General features: G+C 37.8%; 1 protein-coding gene across 1 annotated transcript in view; it reads left to right on the top strand.

Moving 5' to 3' along the window:
* EFCAB13 (EF-hand calcium binding domain 13) overlaps window positions 1–17,912 on the top strand; it is a 239,483-nt gene that overhangs the window by 57,555 nt on the left and 164,016 nt on the right. The window contains exons 10-13 of the mRNA XM_055579601.1: window positions 102–593; window positions 4,269–4,406; window positions 6,277–6,348; window positions 14,235–14,378. Coding sequence (XP_055435576.1) covers window positions 102–593; window positions 4,269–4,406; window positions 6,277–6,348; window positions 14,235–14,378 — 846 coding nt within the window. The remainder of the gene's footprint in view (window positions 1–101; window positions 594–4,268; window positions 4,407–6,276; window positions 6,349–14,234; window positions 14,379–17,912) is intronic.

Here is a 17,912-nt window from a genome sequence, read left to right as displayed (position 1 = left end):
ATAATGTCTTGAAAAGTTTTCATGAGGACGTAAGTATTGTTTTTTAAAAGGCTTTACAAATTGTACAGGTAAATGAATTAATGGATGTTTCTTTTGCTTAGCAATTATGGAAGGAACAGCCTTGGATGAAGCTACTTCAAGAAAGTTATCAAATGTGTCAGGATGCTATCCACAATATAGGAAGAAAAGCATTTTATCTTCTGGACTGTCTGAATCATCATTATTCCAAAAGTTAAATACAAAGAGCCTCCAAAATCATAAAATTATGAGTGAGAATGATGACTATGAATTTAAAAGACCAAAAAATATTTTGCAAATAAGAAAATTCCAGGATGAGGTTGATAGCAGTGATATAGAATTCCAGGAACCATATTCAAAGGATGGCATGAACTTTAAGAAAAGTTCAGAGAAAGTTGAAATTCATGACTCAAAGTCTAAACCACAAGACTTGAAGCATGTTTCAGGCCTCAAAAAGTCCCTGGATAAAAGTGATATTTTTAGTATCCCAAAACTTCAGAAGCCAGCTGTGAGAAGGAGCTCTAGTCTTCTAAAACAAGTTTCATCTCAGGAAAAAACTGCAATTAATGCTCTGGGTCAGTATCATATATGTAAGACAACATCTGGGCCCTTTAGTTATTATAGAAATGAGCTGAAGTAAGCAATTATTAGATAGTTGTAGGCATTTCAATTGTCAATACTCTGGATAACCATCACTTTTGGAATTCAGGCCAGGGATACAATACTGTGGTTTTGATAGGAGTTCCTTTCCAGATGCTCCCTTTTTGAGGGGAGCATGAGTTTGAGTGAACTCTGGGAGTTGGTGATGGACAGGGAGGCCTGGCGTGCTGCAATTCATGGGGTTGCAAAGAGTCGGACACAACTGAGCGACTGAACTGAACTGAACTGAACTTGGGCTGAGAAGTTTATTCAGCGATTAATTGGAATCACTCAAGTTCAGAGGATGAGATGGTTGGATGGCATCACTGACTCAATGGACATGAGTTTGAGTAAATTCCAGGAGATGGTGAAGGACAGGGAAGCCGGGTGTGCTGCAGTCCGTGGGGTTGCAGAGAGTCAGACATGACTTAGTAACTGAACAAGTTCCCGAGAAAGTAGAGGGCCTATTTTCCTTTGGAAATGCTTTTTTTTTTGTCATTTATTTAACCAATTATATATGAAGTCTATGTGAAATTTTTGCTCAGAGTTCCATAATTTAAATTTAGGATATCCATAGTACTTCAGATATTCTTTTTTTTTTTTAATTTTAATTGGAAGGTAATTACAATATTGTGATTTTTTGCCATACATTCACATGAATCAGCCATGGGTGTACAGTGTGCTCCCATCCTGAATCCCCCTCCCACGTCCCTCCCTATCCCATCCCTCAGGGTCATCCCAGTGCACTAGCCCTGAGCACCCTGTCTCCTGAATCGAACCTGGACTGGATATCTGTTTCACACATGATAATATACATGTTTCAATGCTATTCTCTCAAATCATCCCACCCTTGCCTTCTCCCAGAGTCCAAAAGTCTGTTCTTTACATCTGTGTCTCTTTTGCTGTCTTGCATATATGGTCATCATTACCATCTTTCTAAATTCCATATATATGCGTTAATATACTGTATTGGTGTTTTTCTTTCTGACTTACTTCGCTCTGTATAATAGGCTCCAGTTTCATCCACCTCATTAGAAGTGATTCAAATGCATTCTTTTTAATAGCTGAGTAATATTCCATTGTGTATATGTACCACAACTTTCTTATCCATTTGTCTGCTGATGGGCATCTAGTTTGCTTCCATGTCCTGGCTATTGTAAACAGTGCTGTGATGAACATTGGGGTATACGTGTCTCTTTCAGTTCTGGTTTCCTCCGTGTGTATGCCCAGCAGTGGGATTGCTGGGTTGTATGGCAGTTCTATTTCCAGATTTTTAAGGAATCTCCACACTGTTCAGGTATTATTTCTTATGGATGTGGGAATATCAAGAGAAAATAATTAATAGTATACATCTCAGATCCCTAAGGCTTTATGATATTCCTCAAAGATGAGCAGTGACTTCCCAACCAGAGTATGTTTTTCTCTTATGTACTACTTATATCATGGAAGTATTGTGTATGTGCATGCATGCTTAGTCACTTCAGTCATGTCCAACTCTTTGCAACACTATGGACCATAATCCACCAGGCTTCTCTGTCCATGGGCTTCTCCAAGGAAGAATGCTGGAGTGGGTTGCCATGTCTTTCTCCAGGGACATATTGTGTAAGGAACCCAATTAAACACTCCTTTCTATAGGCCTCAGCTGGAGTTAATTTATATTTGTTTTATTTCAAGAAATTTACCAGCATTTAAAAATTATATTTTGTACTGAGTGATGTTGTTAAGATGAATGCTTTGTGAATCATTAGTGATTCTTATTCCCTGGTGGCTCAGATGTTAACAAATCTGCCTGCAGTGCCGGAGACCTGGGTTCAATCCCTGGGTCAAAAAGATCCCCTGGAGAAGGGAATGGCAACCCACTCCAGTATTCTTGCTTGGAGAACTCCATGGACAGAGGAGTCTGGTGGGCTACCATCCACAGGGTCGCAAAGAGTTAGACACGATGGAGCGACTAACACACACACATGCATGCTTCTAATAACTCAGTTGAAAAAGGAGTGTGATCTATTAAGGAGGCATAAAGATGTTTATTCTGATTCCTTTACTGATGCACTGCTTTTATGCCATGCCTCATTTCTGTCTCTGAGGTTTTTTGTATTTCATTAAGAATTAAAGCTCTGATTAAAGGAATAATGGAGTAGTAGGCATTTAGCCAGTGGGTAGAACAGGATTGTGGTAGAAAGTGGTTATCTACCTTGCTGGTATCACTAAAATCAAATGATTTCACCTACCACTGTCATACTTAGCATTCTGTATTTGGAAAAAGATAAAATAGTTTATCTCATACAACTTCTCCAAATAAACTGATGATGATTGAGCATCTGTGAAATGTGACTGCCACTTGATTTACATTTAAAAAACATTTAACATTTTTCATTATTAAATAATTTTAAATTCATAAGAGTTACACAGAAATGAAAACATTTCTACATACTCTTCATCTAATGTTCTGACCTATTAATATCTTATATAACCACAGTATAACAAAAAACTGGAAAATTAACACTGATACAACAATATTTACTAACATAGGACCTTATTAAAAATTTGACTGTTTTTCTATGAATGTCCTGTTTCTGATCCAGAATCTCATTCAGAATCACATGTTATACTTAGTTGTCATGTGTCCTAGTCTCCTTCAATCTGGGATGGTTTTTCAATATTTCATGACCTTGATACTTTGGAAGAGCATTGACTAGTTGTTTTGTGTAACATCCCTCATTTTGGGTTTTCTTGTATTTCTTCATGAATAAATTCAGGGTATACATTTTTGCCAGAATACAACAGAGGTGATATTTTTCCCATTTCAGTACATTATATTAGGAAGCTCATTACGGTCAGGTGTGTCTGCTAGAATTTTATAATTTTGAAGGTTGTGAACTGAAAAATGGTAGGTAAAGTGATAGGATGGGAGAGAACTCTCAATTTTTGTCTGAAATCTTGAAATTTAAACATGACACATTGATATTTTGATCTCTTGGACTCCTTCATTATATTTTTTTTTTTTTATTTTTATTTTTTTAAATTTTATTTTATTTTTAAACTTTACATAACTGTATTAGATTTGCCAAATATCAAAATGAATCCGCCACAGGTTTACATGTGTTCCCCATCCTGAACCCTCCTCCCTCCTCCCTCCCCATTCCATCCCTCTGGGTCGTCCCAGTGCACCAGCCCCAAGCATTATATTTTAATCAGAAACAATCTGCAGGGAATTCCTTGGCAGTCCAGTGGTTGGGGCTCTGTGCTTTCACAGCTAAATGTCTGGGTTCAGTCCCTGTTTGGGGAATTAAGATCTACAAGCTGTGTGATATGCCCCCCACACCAAAAAAAGAATCAAACCTCATTGGCTGGGCCACTGGAACAGATTGATCCTCCAAACAAATAGTTTATAAATGTTCATAGAATTTCAAGACATTTTTGTGTTTGAGCTGTAAGAGAAACATTAGGTATAATGTAAGATACAACATAAATATGAAGAGTTTTAAGGTGGTATTAAGTAAGTAAAACTTGATTTCTGATTATAAGAAAAAGACTTTAGCTGCCAATTATTGCTAAGACACATAAATAAATTATGTTGCTGAATAGTCTTCCACATTTTGTATATTTAGGAAATGTCTGTGAAACTATCAAAAAACTCCAAGAAAATTACATAGATGCAGAAGAACTTCAGTCCATTTTGCCTTCACTAGGAATTACTTTATCAGATAAAGAATTCAAGAAGATTGTGACCGACACTGCTAGAAACGGTGAGAGACTGATAACATCAAACTTTTTGAAAAAAAAAATTAGATACTTTTACATGATATTATTAAATGTTGGAGTAAGATCTCTCAACTGGGAATGGAATGGGTCATTATAAAGAAGATTCAGAAAGAACAAACAAAAATTGGAAGTAGTTATATATAAAATAGGTAACTAATAAGGACTAACTGTATAGCACAGAGAACTTCACTCAGTACTCTGTAATGACCTATATGGGAAAATAATCTAAAAAAAAGTGGATATATGTATTACTAATTCATCTTGCTGTAGAGCAAAAACTATTAATAACACAAGGTTGTAAATCAACTATACACCAATATATACATATATTTTAAAATTGAGAGTAGTAAAAAACGATTTCTGGGAAGTTTGATGTAATAGATTGATTTGGAGGGTCTAGGTAGGTCTTTTGTATTTCAGAATTCTTTCTGTAAGGTTCTTCATCACTATTCCTAGCTGTGTCTTCTAGTGTGGGACAGATCCTGGGGAAAGCTTATCTAGTTATAGAAGAGAGGTTCAAGTAGCAAGACTGCGATACCCCAGAGGTTCAAAAGTCTCTCAGTAAATAGCCTAGGGAGTCCACGGAGAAATAATTGGAGATTCTAAAATGTAGAGGGAGTACTGTAGCTAGGAATTTAGGGCTAGTGATACTTAATCAAGGCAAGCAGTTATTAAATAGCATCTAGGAATAAAATAGCATATCTTACTCACCAGCCTAAGTTTAGGGCAGAGTTTGAGTTTCTAAGAAAGATTTTTGTGTTAGAGAAGTTGCTTTATCATTAAGTAAGAATTTTCCACAGCAAAAGTTCAGTTGAAAAGAGGGCATAGGCAACATTTTGGGAAAAGACTGACAGAAATAACATTAGGAGTGAATTATTAGACCCTGAGCAAAACTGTTAGGTAAGGCAAATAAGAAAGAAGGTTTGATTTTTTAAAAAAATCTAAGGAGTAGAGATCAGAGTAAATGGTTACCAGGGGTAAGTGTTGGGGGTGGAACAAAATGGGTAAAAGGGATCAATTGTATGATAACAGGTGGAAACTAAATTTTTGGTAGTGAGCACACTGTAGCATATATTGAGGTAGAAATATACATGCAATGATATAGATGAATATTACCTTAATACAAAATAATTTTAAAAAATCTAAAGGGTAGAAGCCACTAAATTTTTTCAGCCTTTTTTCTGATTATCAGGATTAGTATGAACACTGTGGAAGGTTTGTACCTAAAATAGGTGTTGTTTGGACTAGCTGGATACTGGGGGTAGGGATTGGGGATATGTGGGTCTGTTAGGGCTGGTTAGCATTGTCAAGGTATCAATGGATAGCATATTGGTTGACTGGGTTTTCATAATTATGTGAAATAGACTCATTAGCTTTCTCATGGTCCATCTCTTTGGGCACCTTTCCTTTTTCCTGTATCTATCAAGAACTGAGTACCTAACCCTGTCCTTTGCACTTTATAATAAACATTGAAAAAGCAGGGACGGTGTCTAACTTACTTTTGTGTCCTTGGTGCCTAGCATAGTTCTTGGCACTAATATACTCTCAGTGATTGTTGAAATCAACAGACCTAATTTAGAAAGACTCATCTAGGGAGACAGGCTATGTAGAAGAAATAAGCTGATGATTAAGTGAAGGTAAGTATTTTTTTTTCATAGTTGTATTAAAATGTGAATTTGCCTTTTACACAAAAGTATGGCAGCCTACTCCAGTGTTATTGCCTGGAGAATCCTAGGGACGGGGGAGCCTGGTGGGCTGCTGTCTATGGGGTCGCACAGAGTTGGACATGACTGAAGTGACTTAGCAGCAGCAGCAGCATAATAGAATGTATCATCTCAACTTTTTATTTTACAGAAAATGGAATGGTGAAATTAGATGACTTTGTGAGTGCTGTCTCTAAAGAGCAAAATCTTCCTGAATATGATGGTAGGTAGGACATTTATTTTAAAGTCATTTGAGGAAAGATCAGTTAGGTTGAGGAGAATTAGGTTCAACGAACTGAATTTGCTTATTTATGTACTAATAGTTCCAAAACCCTTGACAAGCCATTGGCAGTTTTTTAAAAACTTTATGTATCAGGGTACTAAGAACTAACTTGCTTACTTTATAGAATTGTTATGTGGATTTTATGAACTGGAGAGTGCTATACCCATGTACAGTAATGGTAATGATAATGAGGAGGTCAAATAGGTAATTAGCTCCATTATTAGCTATTGATGAATGATTTACTTTTTTAAGGAGGAACTTGTTTGAATCAAATACTTTGGTTTATCTTTGTTTTAGAACATTAAAAAAGAAACAGTTCTATTGAGGTAAAATTTACATACATAGAATCTCCCATGCACTGATTTACAAATTTATAGTCACACCACAATCTAGTTTTTTATTATTTGCAATGTTTTAATGTTTTATATAAATAATTAATTTTTTCTGTGAGATTAAAAAGCAATGAAAGTTATGAAGGCATGCTGTTTTATTTCCTTCTGTTTATTCATATGCTTAAAAAGAAGTTAACTTTCTGTCTCTTCCTAAAAGACTTCTCAGATAAGAAAAAGTTAATCCAAAGGAAGAAACTTCCTTTTATACCTAGATGAAGAATCTCATGTTAAAAGCTATATTATCATTTGTCATTTCTGGTTAATATAAGTGCTTAAATCTCTGGATTCCTTCAAGATGCTAGTAGTAAATCGATTTCTTGAATGCTTCACCATACAATCATTCATTCACAAATTCAATCATTCTTTCATTGCTATTTTGTGAAGTAGTGTCTGTCTTGGTCACAGCTGACTCTTTGCTCTGGGTCTTTGTTGTGGTGCACAGGCTTTTTTTAGTTGTGACGAGTGGGCTTTTGTTGTGGCACGTAGGCTTTTTCTAGTTGCAGTGCACGTGGGTTTAGTTGCTCCACAGCATATGGGATCTTAGTTCCCTGACCAGGGATTGAACCTGTATCTCCTGCACTGGAAGGCAGATTCTTAGCCACTGGACCACCAGGCAAGTCTCACCATCTTAGCCATTTTTAAATGTACATTTCAGTAATTTTAGTTTTAAGTGCATTCACATTGTTGTGCAACCAGTTTCCAAAGCTTTTTATCTTACAAAATTGAAACTCTATCAGTTCAGTTCAGTTCAGCTCAGTTGCTCAGTCGTGTCCGACTCTTTGCAACCCCATGGACTGCAGCATGCCAGGCTTCCCTGTCCATCACTATCTCATGGCATTTGCCTCCCTGTTCATCACCAACTCCCAGAGTTTACTCACTCATGTCCATAGAGTCAGTGATGTCATCCAACCATCTCATCCTCTGTTGTCCCCTTCTCCTCCTGCCTTCAGTCTTTCCCAACATCAGGGTCTTTTCAAATCAATCAGTTCTTTGCATCAGGTGGCCAAAGTATTGGAGTTTCAGCTTCAGCATCAGTCCTTTCAATGAATATTCAGGACTGATTTACTTTAGGATGGACTGGTTGGATCTCCTTGCAGTCCAAGGGAATCTCAAGAGTCTTCTCCAACACCACAGTTCAAAAGCATCAATTCTTTGGTGCTCAGCTAGCTTTATAGTCCAACTCTTACATCCATACATGACTACTGGAAAAACCAGAGCTTTTACCAGATGGACCTTTGTTGGCAAAGTAATGTCTCTGCTTTTTAATATGTTGTCTAGGTTGGTCACAACTTTTCTTCCAAGAAACAAGCGTCTTTTAATTTCATGGCTGCAGTGACCATCTGCAGTGATTTTGGAGCACCCCCCCCCAACCCAAATAAAGTCTGTCACTGTTTCCATTGTTTCTCCATCTATTTGCCATGAAGTGATGGGACTGGATGCCATGATCTTCGTTTTCTGAATGTTGAGTTTTAAGCCAACTTTTTCACTCTCCTCTTTCACTTTCATCAAGAGGCTCTGTAGTTCTTCTTCACTTTCTGCCGTAAGAGTGGTAACATCTGCACATCTGAGGTTATTGATATTTCTCCCAGCAATCTTGATTCCAGCTTGTGCTTAATCTGTATACCAGTTATATCTATATACCTATACCAGTTAAATAAAAATTACCCATCCTTGACCCTCCATCTCTGGAAATCATCATTCTACAATACTTTCTGTTTCTGTGAATTTGCTCACTTGAGATACCCTAGTAGAATCATACAGCATTTGTCTTTCTGTGACTGGCTTATTTTGTTTATCATAATGCCCTCAAGATCTGTGTTGTAGCATGTGTCAGAATTTCCATCCTTTTTCATGTTGAATAATATTCCACTGTGGACCTAACAGAAGAAGATATTTTTTTTTCTTTTTTTAAATTTTATTTTATTTTTAAACTTTACATAATTGTATTAGTTTTGCCAAATATCAAAATGAATCCGCCACAGGTATACATGTGTTCCCCATCCTGAACCCTCCTCCCTCCTCCCTCTCCATACCATCCCTCTGGGTCGTCCCAGTGTACCAGCCCCAAGCATCCAGTATCGTGCATCGAACCTGGACTGGCTACTCCTTTCATACATGATATTTTACATGTTTCAATGCCATTCTCCCAAATCTTCCCACCCTCTCCCTCTCCCACAGAGTCCATAAGACTGTTCTATACATCAGTGTCTCTTTTGCTGTCTCGTACACAAGGTTATTGTTACCATCTTTCTAAATTCCATATATATGCGTTAGTATACTGTATTGGTGTTTTTCTTTCTGGCTTACTTCACTCTGTATAATAGGCTCCAGTTTCATCCACCTCATTAGAACTGATTCAAATGTATTCTTTTTAATGGCTGAGTAATACTCCATTGTGTATATGTACCATAGCTTTCTTATCTATTCATCTGAGAAGCAGAAGATATTAAGAAGAGATGGCAAGAATACACAGAAGAACTGTACAAAAAAGATCTTCATGACCCAGATAATCACGATGGTGTGATCACTGACCTAGAGCCAGATATCCTGGAATGTGAAGTCAAGTGGGCCTTAGAAAGCATCACTACGAACAAAGCTAGTGGAGGTGATGGAATTCCAGTTGAGCTATTCCAAATCCTGAAAGATGATGCTGTGAAAGTGCTGCACTCAATATGCCAGCAAATTTGGAAAACTCAGCAGTGGCCACAGGACTGGAAAAGGTCAGTTTTCATTCCAATCCCAAAGAAAGGCAATGCCAAAGAATGCTCAAACTACCGCACAATTGCACTCATCTCACACACTAGTAAAGTAATGCTCAAAATTCTCCAAGCCAGGCTTCAGCAATATGTGAACCATGAACTTCCTGATGTTCAAGCTGGTTTTAGAAAAGGCAGAGGATCCAGAGATCAAATTGCCAACGTCCGCTGGGTCATGGAAAAAGCAAGAGAGTTCCAGAAAAACATCTATTTCTGCTTTATTGACTATGCCAAAGCCTTTGACTGTGGATCACAATAAACTGTGGAAAATTCTTAAAGAGATGGGAATACCAGACCACCTGATCTGCCTCTTGAGAAATTTGTATGCAGGTCAGGAAGCAACAGTTAGAACTGGACATGGAACAACAGACTGGTTCCAAATAGGAAAAGGAGTTCATCAAAGCTGTATATTGTCACCCTGTTTATTTAACTTATACTCAGAGTACATCATGAGAAACACTGGACTGGAAGAAACACAAGCTGGAATAAAGATTGCTGGGAGAAATATCAATAACCTCAGATATGCAGATGACCCCACCCTTATGGCAGAAAGTGAAGAGGAACTAAAAAGCCTCTTGATGAAAGTGAAAGAGGAGAGTGAAAAAGTTGGTTTAAAGCTCAACATTCAGAAAACGAAGATCATGGCATCCAGTCCCACCACTTCATGGGAAATAGATGGGGAAACAGTGGAAACAGTGTCAGACTTTATTTTTCTGGGCTCCAAAATCACTGCAGATGGTGACTACAGCCATGAAATTAAAAGACGCTTGCTCCTTGGAAGGAAAGTTATGACCAACCTAGATAGCATATTCAAAAGCAGAGACATTACTTTGCCAACAAAGATTCATCTAGTCAAGGCTATGGTTTTTCCTGTGGTCATGTATGGATGTGAGAGTTGTACTGTGAAGAAGGCTGAGCGCCGAAGAATTGATGCTTTTGAACTGTGTGTGGTGTTGGAGAAGACTCTTGAGAGTCCCTTAGACTGCAAGGAGATCCAGGCAGTCCATTCTGAAGGAGATCAGCCCTGGGATTTCTTTGGAAGGAATGATGCTAAAGCTGAAACTTCAGTACTTTGGCCACCTCATGCCAAGAGTTGACTCATTGGAAAAGACTCTGATGCTGGGAAGGATTGGGGGCAGGAGGAGAAGGGGACGACAGAGGATGAGATGGCTGGATGGCATCACTGACTCGATGGACGTGAGTCTGAGTGTACTCTGGGAGTTGGTGAGGGACAGGGAGGCCTGGCGTGCTGCAATTCATGGGGTCGCAAAGAGTTGGACATGACTGAGCGACGGATCTGATCTGATCTGATACACCACATTTTGCTTATTCATTTGTCAGTGCACACATGTGTTTCTTCCACCACTTGGCTGTTGTGAATAGTACTGCTATACAGATGGGCATACAGATATCTCTTTAGGCTGCTACTTTGATTCTTTTAGCTATATACCCAGAAGTAGACACAATCCAGTTTGTAACATTTCTATCAGTCCTGAAAATTCTCTCATGCCCATTTTAATTAATCTTCACCCAATCCCTAGACAACCACTAATTTGCTTTCAGGCTCTATGATTGGGCCTTTTTTTTTTTTGACAGTTAATACAAATTAAATCATACAACATGTCTTTCATACTTGGCTTCCTTCATTTTGCATAATGTTTTTAAGGTTAATTCACGTTGCAGTAAGTATCAATAGTTCATTCCTTTTTATGGACAAATTCATATTACAGTTTATAGATATACTCTGTTTTGTTGATGGGTGGCAAGTTCATAGACATTTGACTTTTTCAATTTGTGACTTTTATCAGTAGTAATGAAATTAATATTTGCATACATGTCTTTCTGTGGACATATGCTTTTATTTCTCATGGGTAAATCCCTAGGAGAAAGATTGTTAGTCTGTATAGTAAATTTATGTTTAGGTCTTTAACAAGTTGCCAAACTGTTTTCCAAAGTAGCTATAACATTTTCTTTCTCAACAGCAATGTATAAAGATTCTAGGTTCTTTACACCTTTGTCAATGCTTGGTTTTTTAAAATTTTAACTGTTATAATAAGTGTCTAGTGATATCTTATTTTGCTTTTAATTTTCATTTCCCTAATGGCTAATGATGTTGAGTATTTTTGTATATGCTTGCTAGCCCTTCAGGTGTCTTTGGTGTAATATATATTCAAATATTTTGCCCATTTTTAGAATTCCATTTTGATTTATCTATATTATTTTAGAGTGTATCTCTTTTTGGTGGTTGCTTCAGGTATTTTATATATATATATATATATAAAACTTATCACAGTCTACTGCTGTCATTATTTTACCAGTTCAAATGAAGTATAGAAATATTGTCTATCCTTATGTCCCTTTACCCTCCCCTATGTATGATATAATTGTCTTAAATATATCCTTTACATATATTTAAAAGCATATTGGACAGTTTTATAATTTTTGCCTCAACCATCAAATGTGATTTAAAAATTAAGAGAAGGAAAGCCTACTATATTTACCTATATTTTGGCTTACCACTTTTTATTCTTCCTTCCTGATACTCCAAAGTTCTTTGTTTTATCCTTTTCTTTCTGTTTAAACATCTTCCATTTAACCATTCGTTGGTTTACTGTCAACAGATTCTCTTCATTTTCTTTCATCTGAGAACATCTTGATTTTCCCTTCATTCCTGAAGGATATTTTTTTTCTAAGTATGAATTTGGGGTTGACAGTTCTTTTCTTTCAGCACTTGAAAAATCTGGTGCCACTTCTTTATGGTGTGCCGGGGTCCAGCCCCAGCTGATCCAGGGTATTCGAAGGAGAGACGGCATAGGCGAGGGTCAGGAAACAGCTGCTTAATTACACGTTAATTAAGGATACAAAGAGTAATAGAATGAGGATAGCTCAGTAGGAAAATTCAGTGGAGAAAAGAGGCTGAGTAGCTTGGTTTACGCGGGAGACCAATAAAACTTCAAGACAAGAAGTTTGCACCACTTACGTAGGCCGCAGGCGTCCTTCCGTTCTCCCGAAGGAGAGGAGACACTGAGGCCTCCCTGGTCGGATCTTAGAAGCCCAGGCATAATTAGCAAGCATGGTGGGTTCCGCGCTCCAGATGGAGACTCAGCTAGAATTTGGGAGAGAGAGCGACATGGGGAGACCAAGTTTCGGTGAACAAGGCCCGCACTTTATTTTCCAAAGTAGTTTTTATACCTTAAGTTATGCATAGAGGATAATGGGGGAAGGGGTGGAGTCATGCAAGGACAGCAGTTCCTGGTTCTAATCGAAGCCAGGCTTTCAAACTTATCATATGCAAAAGTTCAGGTGATTGACATCATCTTCTGGCCCGGAGGCCTGTTAACATTTTAAGAAACTTATTTTTCTCTAAAGGTGATTATTCCAAAGTCAGGCACCAGCCTTCCAAAAAGCATTGGACAAAGCTGCATTTTACATTTCTATACACCCATTATATCAATCAATACACTGCCAAGGACACAGTAGGTAGGGAGTATGGAGACTTAGCAGCAAACATTGGCCCAACAAGTGAAAAACCCTTCACCAATACAATTTCTAATCAATCTTTTAACTACTCAAAGGAATCTGTGTTTAGGCAGTTTAGAACATCTCCTGCCTCTCACAGTTGGGAGGCTCTGAACAATCACATGTGGCCGGAAAAACCTATTCAGGCAGGCTAGAGGATTTCCAAAGGAGTTTGTAGGTTAAACACTGTCACACCCAGGAATTATTAACTGGAGCTGTAAGCTAACTCTTTTTTCAGAGAGAGGTAGTGGGGGACAGCCCCCTGTAAAGTCAGAGGTGTAGGTGAAAGCAAAAAGCAGAAAGTAGGCAGACTCTGGTTTGGGAGGTAGATGCTCGAGAATTTCCAGGGGGACTCCTGAGGCTCGATCCCGCCTTTGCGTATGCCGAGCCTCCTTCCTCATGACCTTTGTCATGGGTGGAGCTCCTCACGCTGGCTCCCGGCAGTGATAGAATTCCAGTTGAGCTATTCCAGATCCTGAAAGATGATGCTGTGGAAAGTGCTGCACTCAATATGCAATATGCACTCAATATGCAATATGCCGGCTCCCGGCATCGGTGTCCATGGTTTCTGAGGGAAATTTTCATTAGTTTTTTTTCCCCCCATAGGTAAAGTGTCAGTTTTTAAAAACTACTTAAAAATTTTTTTCTTTGTGTTTAATTATGATGTGTCTTGACATGGATTTCTTTGGCTTTATCCTGTTTGAGTTTCATTTATTTTCTTGGATCTGTAGGTTCATATCTGTTGCTAAAAATTTGGAAATTGTTTAGCCATTATTTCTTTGAGTACCTTTTTAGCCATGCTGTCTCTCTTTTCTTCTGAGACTCTGATTTTACAATACTAGATCATTTTTTTTATACTACCACAGGTCCCTGAGACTCTATTCTTTTTTATTTCAACCCATTTTCTTTGTGTTGTTCATTGAGTGAGTTTGCTATCTTTCAGTTCATTGATTCTTCTCTTCTCTCCACATATTTCATACTGTGATTTTATAACTTATTAATGTTCATATTATTAAAGATTCTGACAATGCTTTTCATATATAACATCTGTGAAATTTTTAGTATTTCATTGGTATGTTAAAACCAAAATTCATCTTACTATTGGTGTTTTCTTTTTGACGTATATTTAATACTTATTTGCACACTGCTTTATTTTCAGTGTTGACTGATGTCATTAAAGCTATTGATGAAATTAAAGATGAAAATATTGATTATGGGGATCTGAACACTTGTCTTCAAAATTTAGGAATTTACCTTTCTAAGCCAGAATTTCAGAAGATCACAGAGTTAACTGAAGTTGGTGGTAAGTGACATATTTTCAGGAAAACTGGGTTGATACATCTGAAAAGAGGATCAGTTTGCTATTCTTTTCTTCAGGGTGATGACTTTACAGTTTTTATTGGAAAAAAAGTCCATTAAAGTTAAGCCAATACAGAAAAGTACAAAAATACTCAAAAGTACAAGACTCTCAAAATCTCATTGTCCAGAAATAAGCAGTCTTAAAAAGCCTCTTAATGAAAGTGAAAGAGGAGAGTGAAAAAGTTGGCTTAAAGCTCAACATTCAGAAAACTAAGATCATGGCATCTGGTCCCATCACTTCATGGGAAATAGATGGGGAAACAGTGGAAGCAGTGTCAGACTTTATTTTGGGGGGCTCCAAAATCACTGCAGATGGTGACTGCAGCCATGAAATTAAAAGATGCCCAGTCCTTGGAAGGAAAGTTATGACCAACCTAGATAGCATATTCAAAAGCAGAGACATTACTTTGCCAACAAAGGTCTGTTTAGTCAAGGCTATGGTTTTTCCTGTGGTCATATATGGATGTAAGAGTTGGACTGTGAAGAAAGCTGAGTGCTGAAGAATTGATGCTTTTGAAGTGTGGTATTGGAGAAGACTCTTGAGAGTCCCTTGGACTGCAAGGATATCCAGCCAGTCCATCCTAAAGGAGATCAGTCCTGGGTGTTCATTGGAAGGACTGATGCTGAAGTTGAAACTCCAGTGTTTTGGCCACCTCATGCGAAGGGTTGACTCATTGGAAAAGACCCTGATGCTGGGAGGGATTGGGGGCAGGAGGAGAAGGGGACGCCAGAGGATGAGATGGCTGGATGGCATCACCGACTCGATGGACATGAGTTTGGGTAAACTCCGGGAGTTGGTGATGCACAGGGAGGCCTGGCATGCTGCAATTCATGGGGTCGCAAAGAGTCTGACACGACTGAGTGACTGAACTGAACTGAACAGTCGTTCAGACATTTTTTCCCCCTAGGTAAAAATGTAAACAAAAAGAAAGTAGTGTTTGTGATTTTACTCTCTGATTGACAGAAGTCAGGACTAAAGGCATGAAGGGGGGCAAAGAATGACTATTTATTACGTCAAAGCCCACAGTTCATAATAAAGGTACCAATTCTTTTAGGTGCCCCTAGAACATAGCAGCAACTTTCCTAAAGAGAAAGGTTGAGAGTGAGGTAAAGGAGTGTATATAGTTATAGATAAAATAATAATGACCATGAGTTGATAATATTTGCATCTAGGGAGTGTACATGGTGTTCATTGCCATTTACTTTCTATTTGAATATATTTACAATTTTTCATAATAAAAAGTAAAAAGAAATAGAGACAAATCTATTATAAGTTATATAAGACCTATGTGGATAAAATGATAAAACTTTTAAAAGACATTACAAATACCTGAATAAATGGTAATATACCCTGTATCATGGATTCAGAGACCCAAGACTGTCAAATCTGATTACTGTTTATCCAAAACAATGCTAATAAAACCCTAACTTTTTTGATGAGCTAATTCTAATATTTGTATGTGTGAGTAAAGGCCAAGAAGAAGAAAAATGTATGTAGTTGTTTGTGTGTGTGTGTGTGTGTGTGTGTGTGTGTATGGTGTTGACTGAGACATGCTTTCTGGATTATCAAGGCTCATTATAAAGCTATAGTAATTTAAACAGTGTGAGAATGGCACAGGGATAGAGAAATTGACCAATAAGACAATAGAAGGAACTTCCAAGTCTATCTACACACATATATGGAAATATATATAATGAGGTGGTAGATCATAAGGGGAAAAAGAAGCACCATTTAATAAATGGTGCTGGAGTAATTAACTCTTCCAACTGAAAAAAAGGAATTGAATCCCTATTTATATGCTATATTCAGTAATACTTTCCAGATGTGAACAGTAAAAGTTTTAGGAAAAAAAGAGGAAAAATTTTCTGACTTAGTGTTAGGAGGGACTTTTCAAAAAAAATACAAAATCACTAAGCAGAAAAGATTGATAAATTCTGCTATATTAGAATGAAGAACTTCTCTTTACTAAAAGATAATACAAATAGGACAAGCAACAAATGGAGTAAAGATTATTTGCAACACATAGCAGCAGATGATTATTTTAGAGTATTTGTAGGGAGCCCCTATAAAATAACCATCTAATAGAAAAAATGTCTATAACAGTCATTTCCAGGTGAACAAACACAAATTTCTAATAATCATATAAAAAGATTTGCAACAGCATGGGCACCCCATTCCAGTACTCTTGCCTGGAAAATCCCATGGATGGAGGAGCCTGGTGGGCTGCATAGGGTCTCACAGAGTGGGACACAACTGAGCGACTTCACTTTCACTTTTCACTTTCATGCATTGGACAAGGAAATGGCTACCCACTCCAGTGTTCTTGCCTGGAGAATCCCAGGGATGGGGGAGCCTGGTGGGCTGCCATCTATGGGGTCACACAGAGTCGGACATGACTGAAGCGACTTAGCAGCAGCAGCAGCAGCAGTAGGAATCAGGGAAATGCAAAATTTAGGTCACAGTGAGATAACTTTTTATATCCACCTACTTGGCAAAAATTAAGATTTCTGTTAATAAAAGTGTTGCTAAATATGGTGAAAGTGGTTTAAAAATCTTTGAAAGGCATTATGTAGTATTTTGTAAAGTTTTCTTATCCCTATGGCTTAGAAAAATTCACTTTCAGCTATAAATCCAAGAAAATCATTTGCACTGATGTACAAGCAGACATGTTCAAGGCAGCATTGATTTTAATGTGTGCCCAGTCACTCAGTCGTGTCTGACTGTTTGTGACATTATGGACTGTATTCCTCTAGGCTCCTCTGTCCATGGAATTCTCTAGGCAAGAATACTGAATGGGTAGCCATTCCCTTCTGGGGATCTTCCCAACCCAGGGATCAAACCTGGGTCTTTCATATTGCAGGCAGATTCTTCACCATCTGAACCACCAGGGAAGACTTTCATAATGAATATATATCTCCAATATTCTTTTTTGTATGTATGTGTATATGCTTAGTTGCTCAGTTGGGTCCAACTCTTTGCGACCCTAGGGACTGTAGCTTGCCAGGCATCTCTGTCCATGGGGATTCTCCAGTCTAGAATACTGGAGTGGGTTGCCGTGCCCTCCTCCAGGGGATCTTCCCAACCTAGGGATCGAACCCAGGTCTCCTGCATTGCAGGTGGATTCTTTACCATCTGAGCTACCAGGGTATCAAATATAATAAAATAAAAGAGCAGAATTTATTGCTTTAGAAAATTTATATGTTCCTGTCAGGGAATGTAAATCTTAACTCTGAATTCCCCCAGAATTTTTCAAGGTCTCACTGCTTTTGTCTCAAAATATTTGGCAAAGAATATAAAGTGATTTGGTGCTTTTTGAAGTAAACTACTCAAGGATATTTAGTCTTGAAAATAGAAAGTATATTGTGCTGTATTTTTTATACTGTATTAGTTTTTTATAGTGTATCAGTGGGGTAAGGAAAGGACTAGGATTATAAAAAACTCACCATATTTATGTAAAACCTTTATATCTGTCCTTGG

The sequence above is a fragment of the Bubalus kerabau genome, chromosome 4 (genome assembly GCF_029407905.1).
Source record: "Bubalus kerabau isolate K-KA32 ecotype Philippines breed swamp buffalo chromosome 4, PCC_UOA_SB_1v2, whole genome shotgun sequence".
In the NCBI taxonomy this organism is placed as follows: domain Eukaryota; kingdom Metazoa; phylum Chordata; class Mammalia; order Artiodactyla; family Bovidae; genus Bubalus; species Bubalus kerabau.
This window is presented reverse-complemented; position numbering and strand designations above follow the sequence as displayed.